The sequence below is a fragment of the Mauremys reevesii genome, linkage group 5 (assembly GCF_016161935.1).
Source record: "Mauremys reevesii isolate NIE-2019 linkage group 5, ASM1616193v1, whole genome shotgun sequence".
Classification (NCBI taxonomy): domain Eukaryota; kingdom Metazoa; phylum Chordata; order Testudines; family Geoemydidae; genus Mauremys; species Mauremys reevesii.
The window spans coordinates 73,683,336-73,698,812 of NC_052627.1; the positions used below are offsets into that span (position 1 = coordinate 73,683,336).

A 15,477-nucleotide genomic window follows, 5' to 3' on the forward strand; every position below is an offset into this window, starting at 1 on the left:
AGAAAGAAATCTTGGAGTCATTGAGGATAGTTCTCTGTAAACATCCACTCAACTTATAGCAGCAGTCAAAAAAGCAAACAGACTGTTAGAAACCATTTACAGCCAATAAGACAGAAAATATCATAAGGCAACTATAGAAATCTATGGTACACCCACACCATGAATATTGCATGCAGTTCTTGTCACGCCATCTCAAAAAAAACATATATTCGAATTGGAAAAAGTACAGGGAAGGACATGAAAACAATTAAGGATACGGAAAACCTTCCATATGAGGTGAGATTTAAGAGACTGGGACTCTTCATCTTAAAAAAAAGAGACAGCTGAGGAAGGGTATGACAGAAGTCTATCAAATCATGAATAGTGTGGGGAAAGTGTATAAAGAAGTGTTATTTCTTCAGGGTGTAGCCCAAAGATCTGATGTCGAGCACTCAACGGTCCGAGGTCAGCCACGACCAAACCGACCGGAAGGGGTGCAGGCGGTTGAGGAAAGAGCAGGCGGATGGATCCTGGGAAGTGACTGGAGTGCTATCCTTGAGCACATCCTCAAAATGACTGCTTCTGGCTTCCCTGGCCTCTGGAAGAACCAGGCTGGGCAGAGTAATGGGCAGACAAAGGGTGATGCTGATTAAATCCTTTATCTCTGTCCTTCATGTAGGAGCTGGACCAGGGGACACCTCAGGTGGACGGAATGGCTTTCTAGATAGCTAAGGGGTGTGTAGGCCCAAGGAATGGAGGGTGCCATGGGAGTTTTTAAGGCTGTGGAGCTGTGCATCGGTCAACTCTGAAAAGAGCCCTGCTCCCTCAAATAGATGGTCCAGAGGACTATAACCAAGAGCTGCGCCTCATGACCACTGCAGTGGCAACAACCCTGGCCAATGAGTCTGTAACATCCCAGGCCATCTGGAGAGCACCTCTTGTCACCGCTTTGCCCTCTTCCACCAAGGTGGTGAACTCCTGGGCTCAGTCCTGTGGGAGGCCCTCCTTGAACTTGCTGATGGAGTCCCACAGGTTGAAGTTGTACTTGTCTGGCAGGGCCTGATGGTTAGACACCCGAAATTGAAGGCTGGCTGTAGAATAAATTTTCCTGCAAAACAAGCCCAGCCTCTTGCCGTCTTTATGTTTTGGTGTGCCACTCATCTGACCCTGCCTGGCCCTTTCGTTGATGGCAGACGCAATGAGGGACTGTGCTGGAGGGTGGGTGTACAGGTATTCAAATCCCTTTGTGGGCACATAGTATTTCTTTTCTGCCTTCTTGGAGGTAGGCGGAATGGAAGAGGGGGTCTGCCACACAGACTTGGCAGTTTTAAGGACCCCTGGGTGGATGGGCACTGCAACCTGGGCCAGGGTGGAGGAGGGTATGACATTAAAGAGGTCGTCCAACTCCTCCACTAACTCCTAAACCTCCAAGTTCAGGTTGGCAGCCACCCTTTTGAGCAGAGTCTGACGCTCCTTGAAGTTTTCTAGGAGGCTGCTCGTTTGCAAGAGGCCCACCACAGCTTCATCCAGAGATGATGAAGATGACTGCACAGCAGAGGGAGGAGCAGCTTCCCCTTTCTCATCCAGGGCATCGGGGACCGCTGTATTGCCCCTGTGTCGGATTCAACACCGTGCTACAACACAGGTGCATGCTCTGCTGGGGGCAGCTTGTCCAGTGCAGCCTGGGAGGAACAGTGGGAGTATGGGACCAGCATAAGAGGTACAGCCCACGCGTTCCAATACTGCCACTGAGTGGGCCATTGCCCCTGTCTCCACGCTGCTGCTGCTGCAGGAGCCACACCGGTCTTGTGGGCTGGTGGCAATTCGCCTTTTATAGGTGAGGGGCTGAACTCCCCTTCAGGCTTGGACCATTGTCCTTCTGGTGACAGGGTGGAGCCGTAGATGCCTGAGTCTGCCAACTGACACTTGTCGGCGACCAGTGAGGAGAGGGCAAGGACCAGTGCCAGCCCTAAAAGCAGTACCAGGGAGCCAGAGACCGGTGCCATGACCGGGAACAATCTCACATGGGGGTGGGGGGCAGATTGATGCCTGGGAGACCACCTAGGCAATGGTGATCTGTGCTGTGGTAAACTCTGGTGGGAGGCCCAACAGTACCATAGGTACAGGGATCAGCATAATGACTCAGGTGTCCCGTGCCCTACAGGCAGAGACCTTGGCATCAGGGACCTGGGTCTTCTAACAGGTACTGAGGCTGCGGTGCCAGGGTCCGAGGCCACAGTGATGGGGGCTGATGCCTGCGGTCCAGGGATTGGGGACACTCTGCTGCTTTAGGGGTGGTCCCATAACCGCCTTGCCCATAGATGTCGGGCCCTTGGATAGGTCCATGTCTGGCTTGACATCTGCGGTGTTGGTTGGCCTACTTGCTCTTTGGCTGCCAGGCCCACTTGGGGCACACATGACCCTATTAGAGGCCGAGATCCCCTTCCGCTCCCAAAAGTCAGAGGCAGGTCCCTGGCTAGACTAGGGAGTCTGACCGCAGAGGTACCTCCAAGCAGCTCTGGGGCAGGCAAGTGGCCTGACACAGGTCCTTTGCCCAAAGCCCCCTTTTCCTGTGGTGCTGGTGGGCCCGTCGACTTCAACTGCTTCTTAGGCACCAGGGAGGTGGAACAGTGCCGGATGGATTCCAGTGCTGATGGTGTACTATGTACCAACACCAAGATGCCGGTTGTGGAGTCCAATCAAGAGGGTTTCGAGGTAGGACGAAGTACAGCCACCACACGGAGGGCCCTTAAGCAGATATCCCACTCTTGAGTTCGAGGGCGAAAGTTTTTTCAGATCCTGCACTTATCCTTTCTGTGGGACTCCCCCAATCACTTTAAACAGTTGTCATGGGGGTCAGTAATGGGCATTGACTGTCTGCACAATGAACATGGCGTAAAGTCTGGGGAATGGGGCATGCTTGGCTCCGAGATGAAGTCCCAGCTGGGACTCTAACGCCTAAACTACTCTACCCTAACACGTAAAGGTCTAACTCAGTACCTATCAACTAACAACAAAGGAGACAGAACAATGGACTGTAAGAACCGCTAACACTCTTGTGATGCAAGACAAGGTGCTCCAACCAACAGTCATAGGCGGTAAGAAGGAACTGAGAGGATGTAGGGTCATCAGCACCTAATATACCAGCACATAAGCATGGGGGTGCTACAGCTGACCCTATGCATACCGCTAAGGCAAAAATCTCCAACGATTGTGCATGTGGGCACACACACACCTAGAATGGAATCAACATGAGCAAGCACTCGAAGAAGTGCTATGGACTGTATATTATATTACATTATATTGAATTAAATATTATGGAGAGTTTTAAACTTTGTAAAAGTGCTCAGAACATTAGGTGATTGTTTATATTACAGTAGTGCCTAGAGATCCCCAACAAGATCAGTTTCCCCACTGTGCTTGGTGCTGTATGTATATATACTAGGACACAATCCCTGTCCCCAAAGAGTTTACAGTCCAAATATACAAGACAAAAGGCACAGAGGAAGTTATTTGTCCCAGATTATAACAGCAAGTTATTGACAGATGAGAGAATTGAAGTCCACTCTCATGAGTCACAGTGCAGTGCCCTGTACCCCGGAACGTGCTGCCTCTCTAAATACGGGCACTTATTATACATAATTACACTAAGAACAGATATATGAGGAGCATCAAAAATGAAATTTTTCCCACACTATTCTGCTAATGTGCTTCAAGGAAACCTGGAGGGACCAGGTAGTTTAAATTCCACATTGATACAGTAGCATTGGGACTCAGGTCCCATGCTAAATGTTGCATAAAATGTGTAATAAAAAGCCCACTGTTTCTTCCTCAAAAAACTTTCTGCTGAGGCGACAAACAGGGCCGTAGCAACAAAGAACGCGGCCCGCTCCGAACATATGTCCGGGGCCCCTTACAATGCAGAAACTGGAATGCGGTATTTATTTTATACAATATACAGGGTTCAAATTATGTATACATAGGCCTACAGTGTACATGTATTCCGTATTTACGCAAAGCGCTTCTTTCGAGCCTTGTTCTCCGCAAATTGGTTAATCAATGCGTCATAGTCCAGAGATCTGGCAATCTTGTTTTCGATTGAGATAACTGCAAGCGCAGAAATCCTGTCATCTGTCATGGTTGAGCGCAGGATATTCTTGATCAGTTTCATTCTGCTGAAGCTCCTTTCAGCACCGGCGACAGTAACTGGTGTGGTCAGAAGAATTCTGATGCAAATGCAAAGATTCGGATATATCTCCTGAAGGCTGTTCTTGTATATGTACGTTAAAAAATTGTTTGCCGTGACAAATCCTCTCTCTTTCTCGATGACATAAATAAAATGATTCAATTCCATTATGAGTTCGTTGGCATCAATGTCTCCCACTTTTCTTTCAAAATTTTTGCTGTGATTCTCCAGTTCATTTTCTCTGTGACACTGCTTCAGGCTGTTAGCGTTGTACAGAAATCCAAACAACTTATACCACTCCACGAGTTGGTCAAATCGCGATGAAACAGAAGATATGGCCTGATCAGTGAGAAAGTATATCGTACCACCTGTACGCAGTCAGAACAAAAGGCCACGTAGTAACATGGTCTAAAAACGCACCAGCTTCTGTTGCTGTATTGCCATCTTTCTTTTCGAGCGCATATTCTCGCAAAGATGACAAAGTATTGCACAATTCTTCAAGGTGATAATGCAATGGCTTCACAGCATCAATTCTCGACTCCCAACGAGTGTCCGATAACCCTTTAACAGATATTGCCATATGTTCTTGAAGTATATCCCAACGTGAAGGTGACGAAGAAAAGATAATGTATATTCTGTTAATCAGACCGAAAAAGTCAATGGCATATTTCGATGACTTTGCCGCGTCTGAGATCACAAGATTCCAAGTGTGAGCTCCACATGTTACATACAAGGCACGGTCATTTATTTCTAGCACGTGGGCTTGAACTCCTTTATTCTTTCCTCTCATATTTGCGCCGTTATCATAAGCTTGGCCTCTCATGTCAGCAATGTCTATTCCTAAGTTGTTTGCCTTTTCAAGAAACGCTTCCAATAAGCCCTCGCCAGTTGTATCATGAACATTAAGAAAACCAACAAACGCTTCACGAATATTGACACCATCTTCACCGTTGCATTCAACAAAGCGTAATGCCACAGACATCTGTTCTTCATGTGACACGTCAGGAGTACAGTCCAAAATAACTGAATAATACTTTGTTTTTTTAAGCTGCGCTATGTTGGCCTCTTGAATGTTACTGGCAACAAGTTGAATCAGCTCGTTTTGGATCTGTGGACTGAGGTACTGAACATGTGTCTCTGCCTTCTTAATCCTCTGTAAAAGTTCGCTGAGGACAGTATCATACTTTGCAAGCAATTCAAACAGTCCCAGAAAGTTGCCATTTGAAGGATCGCCGAGCTTTTCATTACTTCCTCGAAATGTCAAGTTTCTTTCGGACAAGAAAATAACGACATCAACCATGCGTTTGACAACATTTCTCCAGAAATCTCTTTCTTTCAGAAAAGCCTGCAATTCGAGTTGGTCAATAGATGTACAGTTTACTATGCCTGACCGAAGGTCAAACCATTTCACCATACAGTCTTGATGACCTTTGCCTGTTTCATGCTGCTGAAGTCTTTTTGACAGTGCTTTCCAAGCAGATGTTCCACGACGTAGTGGTATGTCGCCAGTGCCAAATAATTTACAACAAAAACAAAAAATGGCATCTTTCTGAACTGAGTACATTAACCATGAACGTCTTATTTTCTCGCCATTTGCCATGGTTCGATAGAAATGAGTACTTGTGAACCTCCGTCTTTCCTCGTTAAATGGAAATTCGTAACTTTCATTCTGCTGCGGTGGGCCACGTGCAACAATGTCACACACTTGCCTGTCCGATATTATAGACGGCCAATCTCCTGGATCATCAGTCAGTGGTTCAGATTCAGATACTTCTTTCCCGGCAGCAGCTGGAATATCTGTCCCAGTTTGTTTGGTAGAACAACTGGCTTCACCTTCGACCTCACTTGAAGCACTTCTGGATACGATTCGTCGCTGCTAGCGCTGTCCGTTTCATGTGCCTGTACCTGTACGTTGGATTGCAGCGCAAAATACGTTGACAACTTTGGAATTTTCTCAAGTTCCTTCTCGGCATCTTTTGCTGCCTTTCGTTCACTAGCTCTGCTCTTATACGTTCTCTTAGACATCACAAAGCACGCTTCTGCGTTGGAAACGATAAAAAATTAAACAACTAAATTAATAACATTTATCCGCCGACCGCCATTATGAACGCAAATACACATTCTTTTTATGGGTCCAACTAAAATTCGAAACTGACCGACAGACAACTGATGTAGCCAATAGCATTATGATGTATCATAATGACTTCACGGTTTTGTCAGTAAAACCGACATGGATTGTGCAATAGCGTCAATAAATGTCACTTACCTAGTTATACCTTACATTTTTTTGCCACTTTTAGGGGCCCCCTTCCTTGCGGGGCCCCCTCTGGTCGGAGGGTACGGAGGGTGCTCGCTACGCCTCTGGCGACAAACAATGTTGCGAATGGTGATGCAGAAACTAGACTGAGACCACCAGATTTTTTTTCATGTAGCAAAATGAAAAGCAATCTGCTATTACCATCTTTCCACCACTAGTGACCTGGGAGATTAACCACTGACATAACTTAGCTTTTATAGGTGAGATATTTGAAAAGCACTTAAGTGACTTAATAGCAAATGTCCCACCGAAAGCTCCTTACTCACTGAGACACTTTTGAAATTCATATTTTATCTCATTAATAATAGCTAAAACCATCATCTCCACCACCTTTGTGTTTTTCAGCAGTAGGACAACAAAACTCTTGCTGACATTGCTCTGGCTTTCATTTCCTATGAACACAGCACCATGTCAAAAAGCTCTTTATATTCCTTTCATAGAAACTGTAATGGCTGAAAAGTCTCCCAAGATATTATGCTATAGATATTTAGTAAGACTATTATTTTTAATGTGCACCAAAAAGATACACTGTAATGTTTTGAAGGAAGAGTCCACTTCCATGCATAGGTCTAATTCTTGGACAGGAATGGGCTAGTGGATGTAATTGGACTTGTCTTTCCAACCTCTGCTCTCTTGAGAGACAATGAGATGGGCCAGTGACCAACAAGAAAAGAAAAGGGGCCTTCCCTTAGTTTAAGTGCAAAAATGAATAGATAATAAATACAGAGCACTTATACACTTTTACATATTTAAACTGCTGAACAAACATTGACAAGGTAGGTTAGCATGAGCTTTATCTTCTGAATGCGGAAACTGAAACGGAGAGGAGAAGCTACTTCCACACAGCAAGACAATACTGGAGAAAGCATTAGAACACTAGAGCATCTCATCCCCAACCATGATGCAGCTTCACAGTGAATCAGCATCAGAAACCAGACAATACATACATATTATGTATTATTTGTCTGATTTCTGAGGCTAATGTGTCCGTCCAGCAGTCTCCTTTGCTGGTAGTTTGTTTCCCAAATTATAGCCTAAAAAGAATTTTTAACTGTCAAAAAACTGGAATTTATAGCGAATATACAGGCAGAATCCCTTGCTTAAACAATGACATTCAGTGTATCACTATAGAAAACATACTATTTGTACTCACTGGTATTTTATTGTATTTGACTCTATAGGAATAAAATGGTTGTTGAAGCAGCAAGTATCATATTAGAGCTATTTGCATTGTATTTGTGAAATGCACCAATATGAAACTATTCACTTCCATCATGGCTGCTAGCAACATGTAATGCCGTGCCGTGGGTGGTTCAAAGCATCTGCTACAAAGAGTGCAGGAGCTGGTGAGCAGTGACAATTTATACTCCCATTGATTTTATAGCAGGAAGAGAGAAGGAGAGAGGCGGAAACAAGCAGCTTCACTCAAGATGGAAGCATGAAGAAAATTAGAATAAACATGTCTTGATGAAAGTTGTTGGGATATTCCATTAAGGAAAAATAAGAGATGGTCCAGCTAAATTATAACTATACATTGCTCAACCTTGACAAAGCACACCACAACAGAAGTGTTATGGTATGTGAAAGCAACTTAGGACAGAAGTACTAAAGTCTATAACTAGAGACAATATTCTTCCTCCAAAAGGCAAACTGCAGCCTTTAAAGCATCTGTAGTGACCAGTGATCACAGTACTTTCCTTAACAACCCCTCACAAACTCAGGTCCCAATACTCCTTCTCTTCATGAGTCCTCCTTTTAGTCCCTCATTTTATTAATCTTGAATTCCAGCCTTCTATGGGGGGTACGGGCACTCCTCTTTCCCACAACAGATCCACAAATACCGTCACAGCAATTAATCAGCACCACCCCTCCCCCATAAGGGAAAATAAATATAATTTATTGGGATCTCAACACATTTCTGCCCATGCTTGTGATGACAGCTGGGCACTACTAAAGGCATGGCATTCTAAATGGGAAAAAAATCTGTTGCATTAGCTATTGTTGTAATCACACTATTAATCACGTTGTTTTGAGAGGCTATTGGTCTTTCCAACTGCTTATCATTTGAAAAATGAGGACACAGTTATCTATAGCAACTTGTTCATGTCATCCACTAATTGATTCACATTTTTCTTTGGAAATTTTTAGAGTTTTCCAATTGGATTTTTTAAATGAGGAATGTAGGGGTGCTGAATTATATATTGTTTCTCCAAATCAAGTGTTTAATTTATGGTTAGGTATTTGGATTTAATTGTCAGATATCCTGTCAGTTCACCATATTGTTTATAAATTAATCTGTTTTACATTTGATACATATATTTTGCTTTGTTGTGAGAATCTACTGTACATCTAGATAAAAGCAAGATAATAAACACTCCAAAGCTGCATTTAGTCTAAGTGGGTCATTTCTAATGAGCAAGCATGACATTTACATGTAGCAAGCAGATTGATCAGTGTGTTGAAAAACAGAATATGGCATCAACTCAGGAAATATGCATCTACATGGAGTTTAGGTTATCTGATTTTCTTACCTCCAAAATGCCCCTCTCAGGCACTAATCTCCAGATCAATTTAGATTAAACAGTACCTGTGATTTAGATGTGGCAAATCTTTGCCAGCATTACCTTTGCACTTGCAATACAAAAAATGCCCTCATTTCAATACATCTAGATAAAATCCAGCATGGACAGAACAGAAAGGGAACACAGTTGCAGTGATCATACACTCTGCTCCTTAGAGAAAAGGACTTTACAAACAGTATATTTTCCTGAGCTAAAACTTGATATACTGTACAAGCAATAACAAGCTACAGGTTTACCTTTAAAAAACAGCAATATGCCCAGCAACAATCAGCTACATACAACTTTGACCAGAGATTTTAAAATAGGAATACCATGACCATGCTGTGTATTTATTTTTTCTAACACAAACTGAACTGCACTGTGCAAAAACAAAAAGCTAACTGAATATATACACTGCAAAATTTACAATCAATCCCTTGATAGATACTATAGCAAGGCTGCTTCCACAGATACCTAAAGCGAAATGGAGGGGGAAAGTGAAAGAAATATAGACACCTCCCAAATAATATGCAAAATATACTCCAGGTCTTTGTTCAGTCTGGACACTCATTCAAAGGTGTAAATAATGGTTACATTGTTAGATTTCTAACTCCAACTAGCTCCAAATATTGTGTGACTGGCTCTCTCATAGTTCACAGTGGGCTCCCTTGACCGAGCTCGACAAGCGTGAAAACATGAAATAAATGAAGGTTAACAAAGGACTGTTCTAGGAAACAGTCCACATTAAAAGCTTGCAGTGTTACTACTATGCATATAGGACTCTGCATTTGAATTCCGTAAATCTTAAATATTCACAATCACAATATTAATTCCAGGAATTACTTCAAGAAGCCAAACGGAAAGAAAAATCTTTCCCATCTACTACATCAGGATATTCACTAGCCTTACAGGCATGCACCTAAAGCAAATAAGGAAACTATAAAATAATACCATATTTGTAAACGGAAAACTATTTATCACAATACCTTTTTGTGTTTGTCCCTCTTCCATATTCTCTTCCATGGCTACCTTTCTTCACTACAAACTGCTACACAGAATTAATCAAAAGCTTCAATTAGATGTTGGAAAAAGTGTGGGGTGCTTTTTTCCTGGGAAGCTCCAACAGCAGAGGCTTAGGCAAGTCCTCAGAGCTTAGCTAAGGCTCTCTCTCTCTCTCCTTGTTTGCTTGGAGACAAGCTGTCAAGTGTAATTTCATTCAAATTACTCTTCCGTGAAGATTATCAATTTTTCTTCTCAAAGCTGTCCATTGTTTATCACTGTAAACAGGTATTCAAATGAATAGCCAGTGAATTTTGGGGGGAAATTTGGTCTCAGTTCCAGTGACACTGTAATTCATAAGCCTCACTTTGCATATAAAATGGGGAAAAGAAATTGAGGTTTGTATTGAAATCTGCGTTTTAAACTGGAAACAGGCTGCACTGAGAACAGATGGAGGGGTGTCCTCCTAACATGAAGCAGACCACCAACCCACAATTCCCCCTATTTGCTACCAAAGTGGGAAAGCCCAGATGCCTGTGGGTTCTTTATGCTGCAGTAGTTGTCTCACTCTTGGTCACATACTAATATTCTCCTTCATTTTCTCTCTCTCATATGTCTATACTATTTGTGTATAATTAGTATTAGAAATACATAATATTATACTTATTCTATAATGTATTCTGACAGGCTTCAAGAGGACTTGTTTAAAAGAGGAATACACCTTTGTAGTTTAAGGTGTTTTTTCCCCCCAAGTATATAAATAAAAAAGCAGAAAGTATGAAATAGAGAATATTACTGACTGCCCACCAAATCCTCTATTTAAGGTAAATTATCTCTCACAATGGCACAAAGTACTCAGATATGAATTTAAGATAAGACAGTGAGATGTTTAAATAAATTTTCTATCAATTTTTTTCTGCTGTATAGCATGCAAAATTATCAGTAGGCTGTAGTACCTTATTAAAAGATGGAACCTTTTCAAGATGGTGAAGCTTAAAATCAACCCAAACCTCCCCCCACCCCACGCATTACACAATGTTTGTCATGGATTGTTGGAGGAAAAAACACAGGTTCCGTATATTGTCGGGGCACTTACTTGTTTGGGGAGCTGTGCAGTCTGATTTGAAATGCAAATTGGACACTGCAGTCTATCAATAAATTAGCATTTTTGTACCCTGGCCTGTTGAGTGGCATAGCATCATCTTAAGAGTGTGAATACTTCCTAGAAGAACAAGAAAAAACACACGCAATGTGTGTTGTGGTGTTGGGCTTTTTTAAAGCTCTTTCACATTGCCTTTCCCTATCCTCCTAGAAAAACGTGACTAATTCTCATAATGAATAGAAAATTTCAAGGCTTAAAATGAATAAACACAGAAGCAAAACTATTTTTAATGTGACATTATTAAAAGGGACCCCCTCACCAGCTCGCTCTATGTTTAAAATTGTTTTAAGGCCTGGTAAACATTTTGTATACTATTTTGTTCATAACGGTTCACGTCAACAGACATTTCAAAAATAATCTGTACATTCAGATAGGTCGCTACCTAACCGTTCTGTTTTTAAAATGCACCTATCTAGCGCTTTGGTTGCATGTATACCTCTTATATGAAATAAAGAAGGACCAATTTCCCACAGATTCAGTCTTCCCAGACCTCCTAGATATTTTTCAAACTAAAATCTCCCAAATCCACCACTTAGCTGCTCATCTATCTAAGATGGCTTCAACATCATAGTATGCAAGGATCTTGCCTCCCCCAGAAAACCTGGGAAAACAAATGAGCTTTCAGCATGACCTAAAAGTCCACAAATTTGGATTTTGTTGAATTGCATCATAAAATGCATGGCACAGCTGAACATTCCTTATCTCTCATTTCCTCATATCTTTCAGATGTCACTGAAAATAGACCAGCAGATTTGGAGCCTCTCTCCCTAGATCCCAGCTGTCTACAGAATGTATAATATTTTAAGAGCACACTACAGTCTAGGACATAGATGTTCAATCTAATAATAACTCATTAAAATGAACATATCCCCCAATACGTAAAATGCCTGACCACTCTCCTTCCAGCTGTCAACCATCAAACAAAAGCCCGATCTGCACCCCCTCTGACTGACCAACTGGTCCTACACTCTCCTGGGATTCCTCCTAGAATTCACCAGTTCCAGTAAGGTGGGCCTCAGTAAGGCATTTTTGATGCATTCTGTTGTTCCTCAGAAAAGGAGGGCATTTCTCTAAGGCACCAAAACTTGCTTAAAATATATGCTGTATAAAATTGTACTACTTTATTTGCAAATGTGAGCATTTAACTCACATCCTTTCACTGACAATCACCCTTATGCACATCACTTTCTAGCTAATCAACCACACCTGTAAAGAGTACAGAACAGGTATGCTCCTATCTACATTTCAGCTGTCCTCTCTTCCTGAGCCTGCACTCTAACGGATTTCACTCTGCTGAATCTTCTATCACCTTCAACCCCTTGAGTATCTTTTTCATGATTTGTCCTAAACTTGGAATGGCATCCATTTGCTCATAGGATTAAGGCCACAAGGAGCCACTAGATCATCTAGTCTGACCTCCTGTATATCACAGGCCACCAACAAGACCCAGCACTCATACACTAAGCCCAGCAATGGAAACGAGACCAAAGTAAATGAGACTCACAGAAGACTAGATTATTATGTGCCACAGGCAGAGATTAGGTAGGACCAAGGTGCACCAGTCCTCAAGGCCCCTGTATGAGGCAAAGGGCTGGCCTCACATGTAATTAACACATGGAGGGAGGCCTCATTTCTTGGAGGACGGGATTAGGGAGGTAAACAGAACTTTGTGCTAAATAAGATACGTAAATAGGTCAGTAGGCTAAAAACACAGAATGCCTGAGCCAGCTAAGAGGGAGAACAGAGAGAGAACCATATACTAACAATGGATAAGACAAGCTAGGAATGTAGAGATGAGGTAAAGACCATATTAAGTCTGGACAATGCATGGACAGAGTATGCTGCATAGGGATTTTTTTCCTGAAAAGTAACCAAGCCAATCCCACAATGTGTGATGCAATGTACAGAAATACAATGTAACGTGTACATGTTGTTACAAAGCTCCGAGCCTGCATTGGTGGGTCCTGCGCTTCCTGACGGATACAGTGGCCTCAGAAGCTCGCTAGGGGCCTTAATATGACCTCCCTTTCCCAGTATGGCGGCAAAGGTTACAGCTTATTGAACTGCTTTCATCACAGGCCGGTATGGGAGGTGGGAAGGTGGGATATACCCACAGTCTCTGTTGCTCCTTAGAGCTCTGTAGGTACCGTTTGGTCTCCTGCCTGGGCCAAAGTCTGTTTCCCCTCTCCAAGGAATCTCTGTAGATCATGGGGGGGGGAGGGAAGAAGGGGGGAACCTGAGCCCGCCCTCTACTCCAGGTTCCAGCCCAGGGACCCTAATGGCAGCAGCTGTTGGTGGCTTCCCTCCTCCACTGACGCTGCTTTGATTCCCTGGGCCACTTCCCCGTGCTCCCCTTTTCCAAGCTTCACCCTTACCTCAGGGTTCAGTAATGCTTCCTCTCCTCCAGCTCCTTTCACCTGGGCTCCTCTTGAGAGAACTGGAAGGAGAGCTTTTAAAGCAGTATAATTGGGCCCTTAATTGGTTCCAGCTGTCCCCATTAGCCTAACAGCTTTAGCTGACCCTTTGTCAGTTAACTGAGGTCAGGTGCCAGCATTAGCCTAACGACCTTAACTGGTTAAATTGGCATCAGGTGTCTTGATTGGCCTCAAGTAGCCCTTGTTTGGCTATCCACAGAACAAGGACCTGCTCATTCTGAGGCTAATATACTTGCTTTCCACTACCTTCTTATATCCTTCTGGCCTGAGTCCGTCACAATGTATATAAAGGAAGAGGTATTCTGTGTAATGTTAGATGTGTGGTACACCCTATACCCATCCCCCAGACTTGAGTCTGATCAACTGAGCATAGCACTGCTGAATGCCAAATAAAATAACCTATGTGACGAAATCTGGAGTTAAAGTTTTTTTTTTTGGATCCTAGAGAATTGGATGAAGTGTTCTTCCAGAACTGATCTAGGTGTTCTGTGTAAGCCGGTTGAATGGGTCGTGGCGGGAATCCCAATACTGCAATGACAGGGAAATGATTAAATGCCCAGATAATCCTCACAAGTGACCTGTACCCACACGCTGCAGACGGAGGCCAAAAAAATCCAAGGTCATTGTCAATCTGACCTGGGGGAGAATTCCTTTCCAACCAGGGCCGGCTCCAGACCCCAGCGCACGCTTGGGGCAGCATTTTGCCAGCAGGGCGGCAGGCAGCTCTGGCAGACCTTCCGCAGTCATGCCTGCGGGAGGTCCACCGGAGCTGCGGGACCAGCGGACCTCCCGCAGGCATGACTGCGGAGGGTCCGCTGGTCCCGCGGCTCTGGTGGACCTCCCACGGGACCAGCGCACCCTCCGCAGGCACGTCTGCAAGAGGTCCCCCGGAGCCGCGGGACCGGCAACCGGCAGCGCACCCTCTGCGGCATGCCGCCCTGCTTGGGGCGGCCAAATTCCTAGAGCCGCCCCTGTTTCCAACCCCACATATGGGGATCAGTTAGACCATGAGCATGTGAGCAAGAACCAGCCAGCGAAGCACCCGAAAGAAAAAATGCTCAGTGACACCTCAGAGGCCTGGTCCACCTCACCCAGTGGCCAACCCTGATGCTTCAGAGGAAGGAGATAAAAAACCTTACAGAATATGTTGGGGATACAAAATCCCTTCCTGACCTCTGCAGGTGGTCAGCTGAAACCTGAAGCATGGCAAACCAGAAGTGAGCCTAAGGGCTGTTGTACCCTGCCCATCACCATCACAAACAACCCCACCATAAAACCACACTCATAAATTTGTCCAGCTCTCTCTTTAAAACTAATTAAACTGCTTTCCCCCACAACTCCTATTGAAAGGCTGTTCCTGAATCTCACCCCTCTGATGGTTAGAAACTTTCTTCTAATTTCCAGCCTGAAATTGTTCCTGGTCAGTTTATATCCAATTGGTCTTATGCCAACATTGTCTTTTAGCTTAAACAGCTCTTCAGTCTCCCTAGTATTTACCCCATGTGACAGGGAATACCTACTCTGCACTGGTAAACCACACTTTGTGGGCTGAAGAAGCCACACACACTGACCCATGCTGGGCATGCTCAGACTGGAAGCAGATTATAAAAGGGAGTAGCTCAGCTCAGTCTGGGCTGAGCACAGAGGAAACCAGACATGTGTTGCATGCTCCTACCAGGCAGCTGTCAGAGCCCCAGGCTGCAGAGGCCATCCATGCTGAGACCCCGATGTAACGAGCTGGGTCACAGAAAACCCCTTGGGACTGCCACCTGATGTGCTGAGACTACCTTTGGGCCAGTTTTCCCTGGCAGCTTGGGACTTCAGTACCCTGTCTTGTT

The 15,477-nt window shown here is 44.0% G+C and overlaps 1 protein-coding gene across 3 annotated transcripts in view; it reads right to left on the reverse strand.

Annotated features, from left to right (window-relative positions):
- GPM6A (glycoprotein M6A) overlaps positions 1-15,477 on the reverse strand; it is a 323,841-nt gene that overhangs the window by 204,799 nt on the left and 103,565 nt on the right. Inside the window, exons 1-2 of one of the 3 annotated variants that reach the window (XM_039542539.1) lie at positions 11,139-11,259; positions 10,030-10,320 (exon numbers count right to left, since the gene is read on the reverse strand). The exons of 1 other annotated variant lie outside the window; for it this stretch is intronic. In XM_039542539.1, the coding sequence (XP_039398473.1) occupies positions 10,030-10,066 (37 nt within the window). In that variant the 5' untranslated portion in view covers positions 10,067-10,320; positions 11,139-11,259. Of the gene's footprint in view, positions 1-10,029; positions 10,538-11,138; positions 11,260-15,477 lie in introns of those variants that run through there. One more of the 3 variants, XM_039542538.1, reaches the window with a different exon arrangement.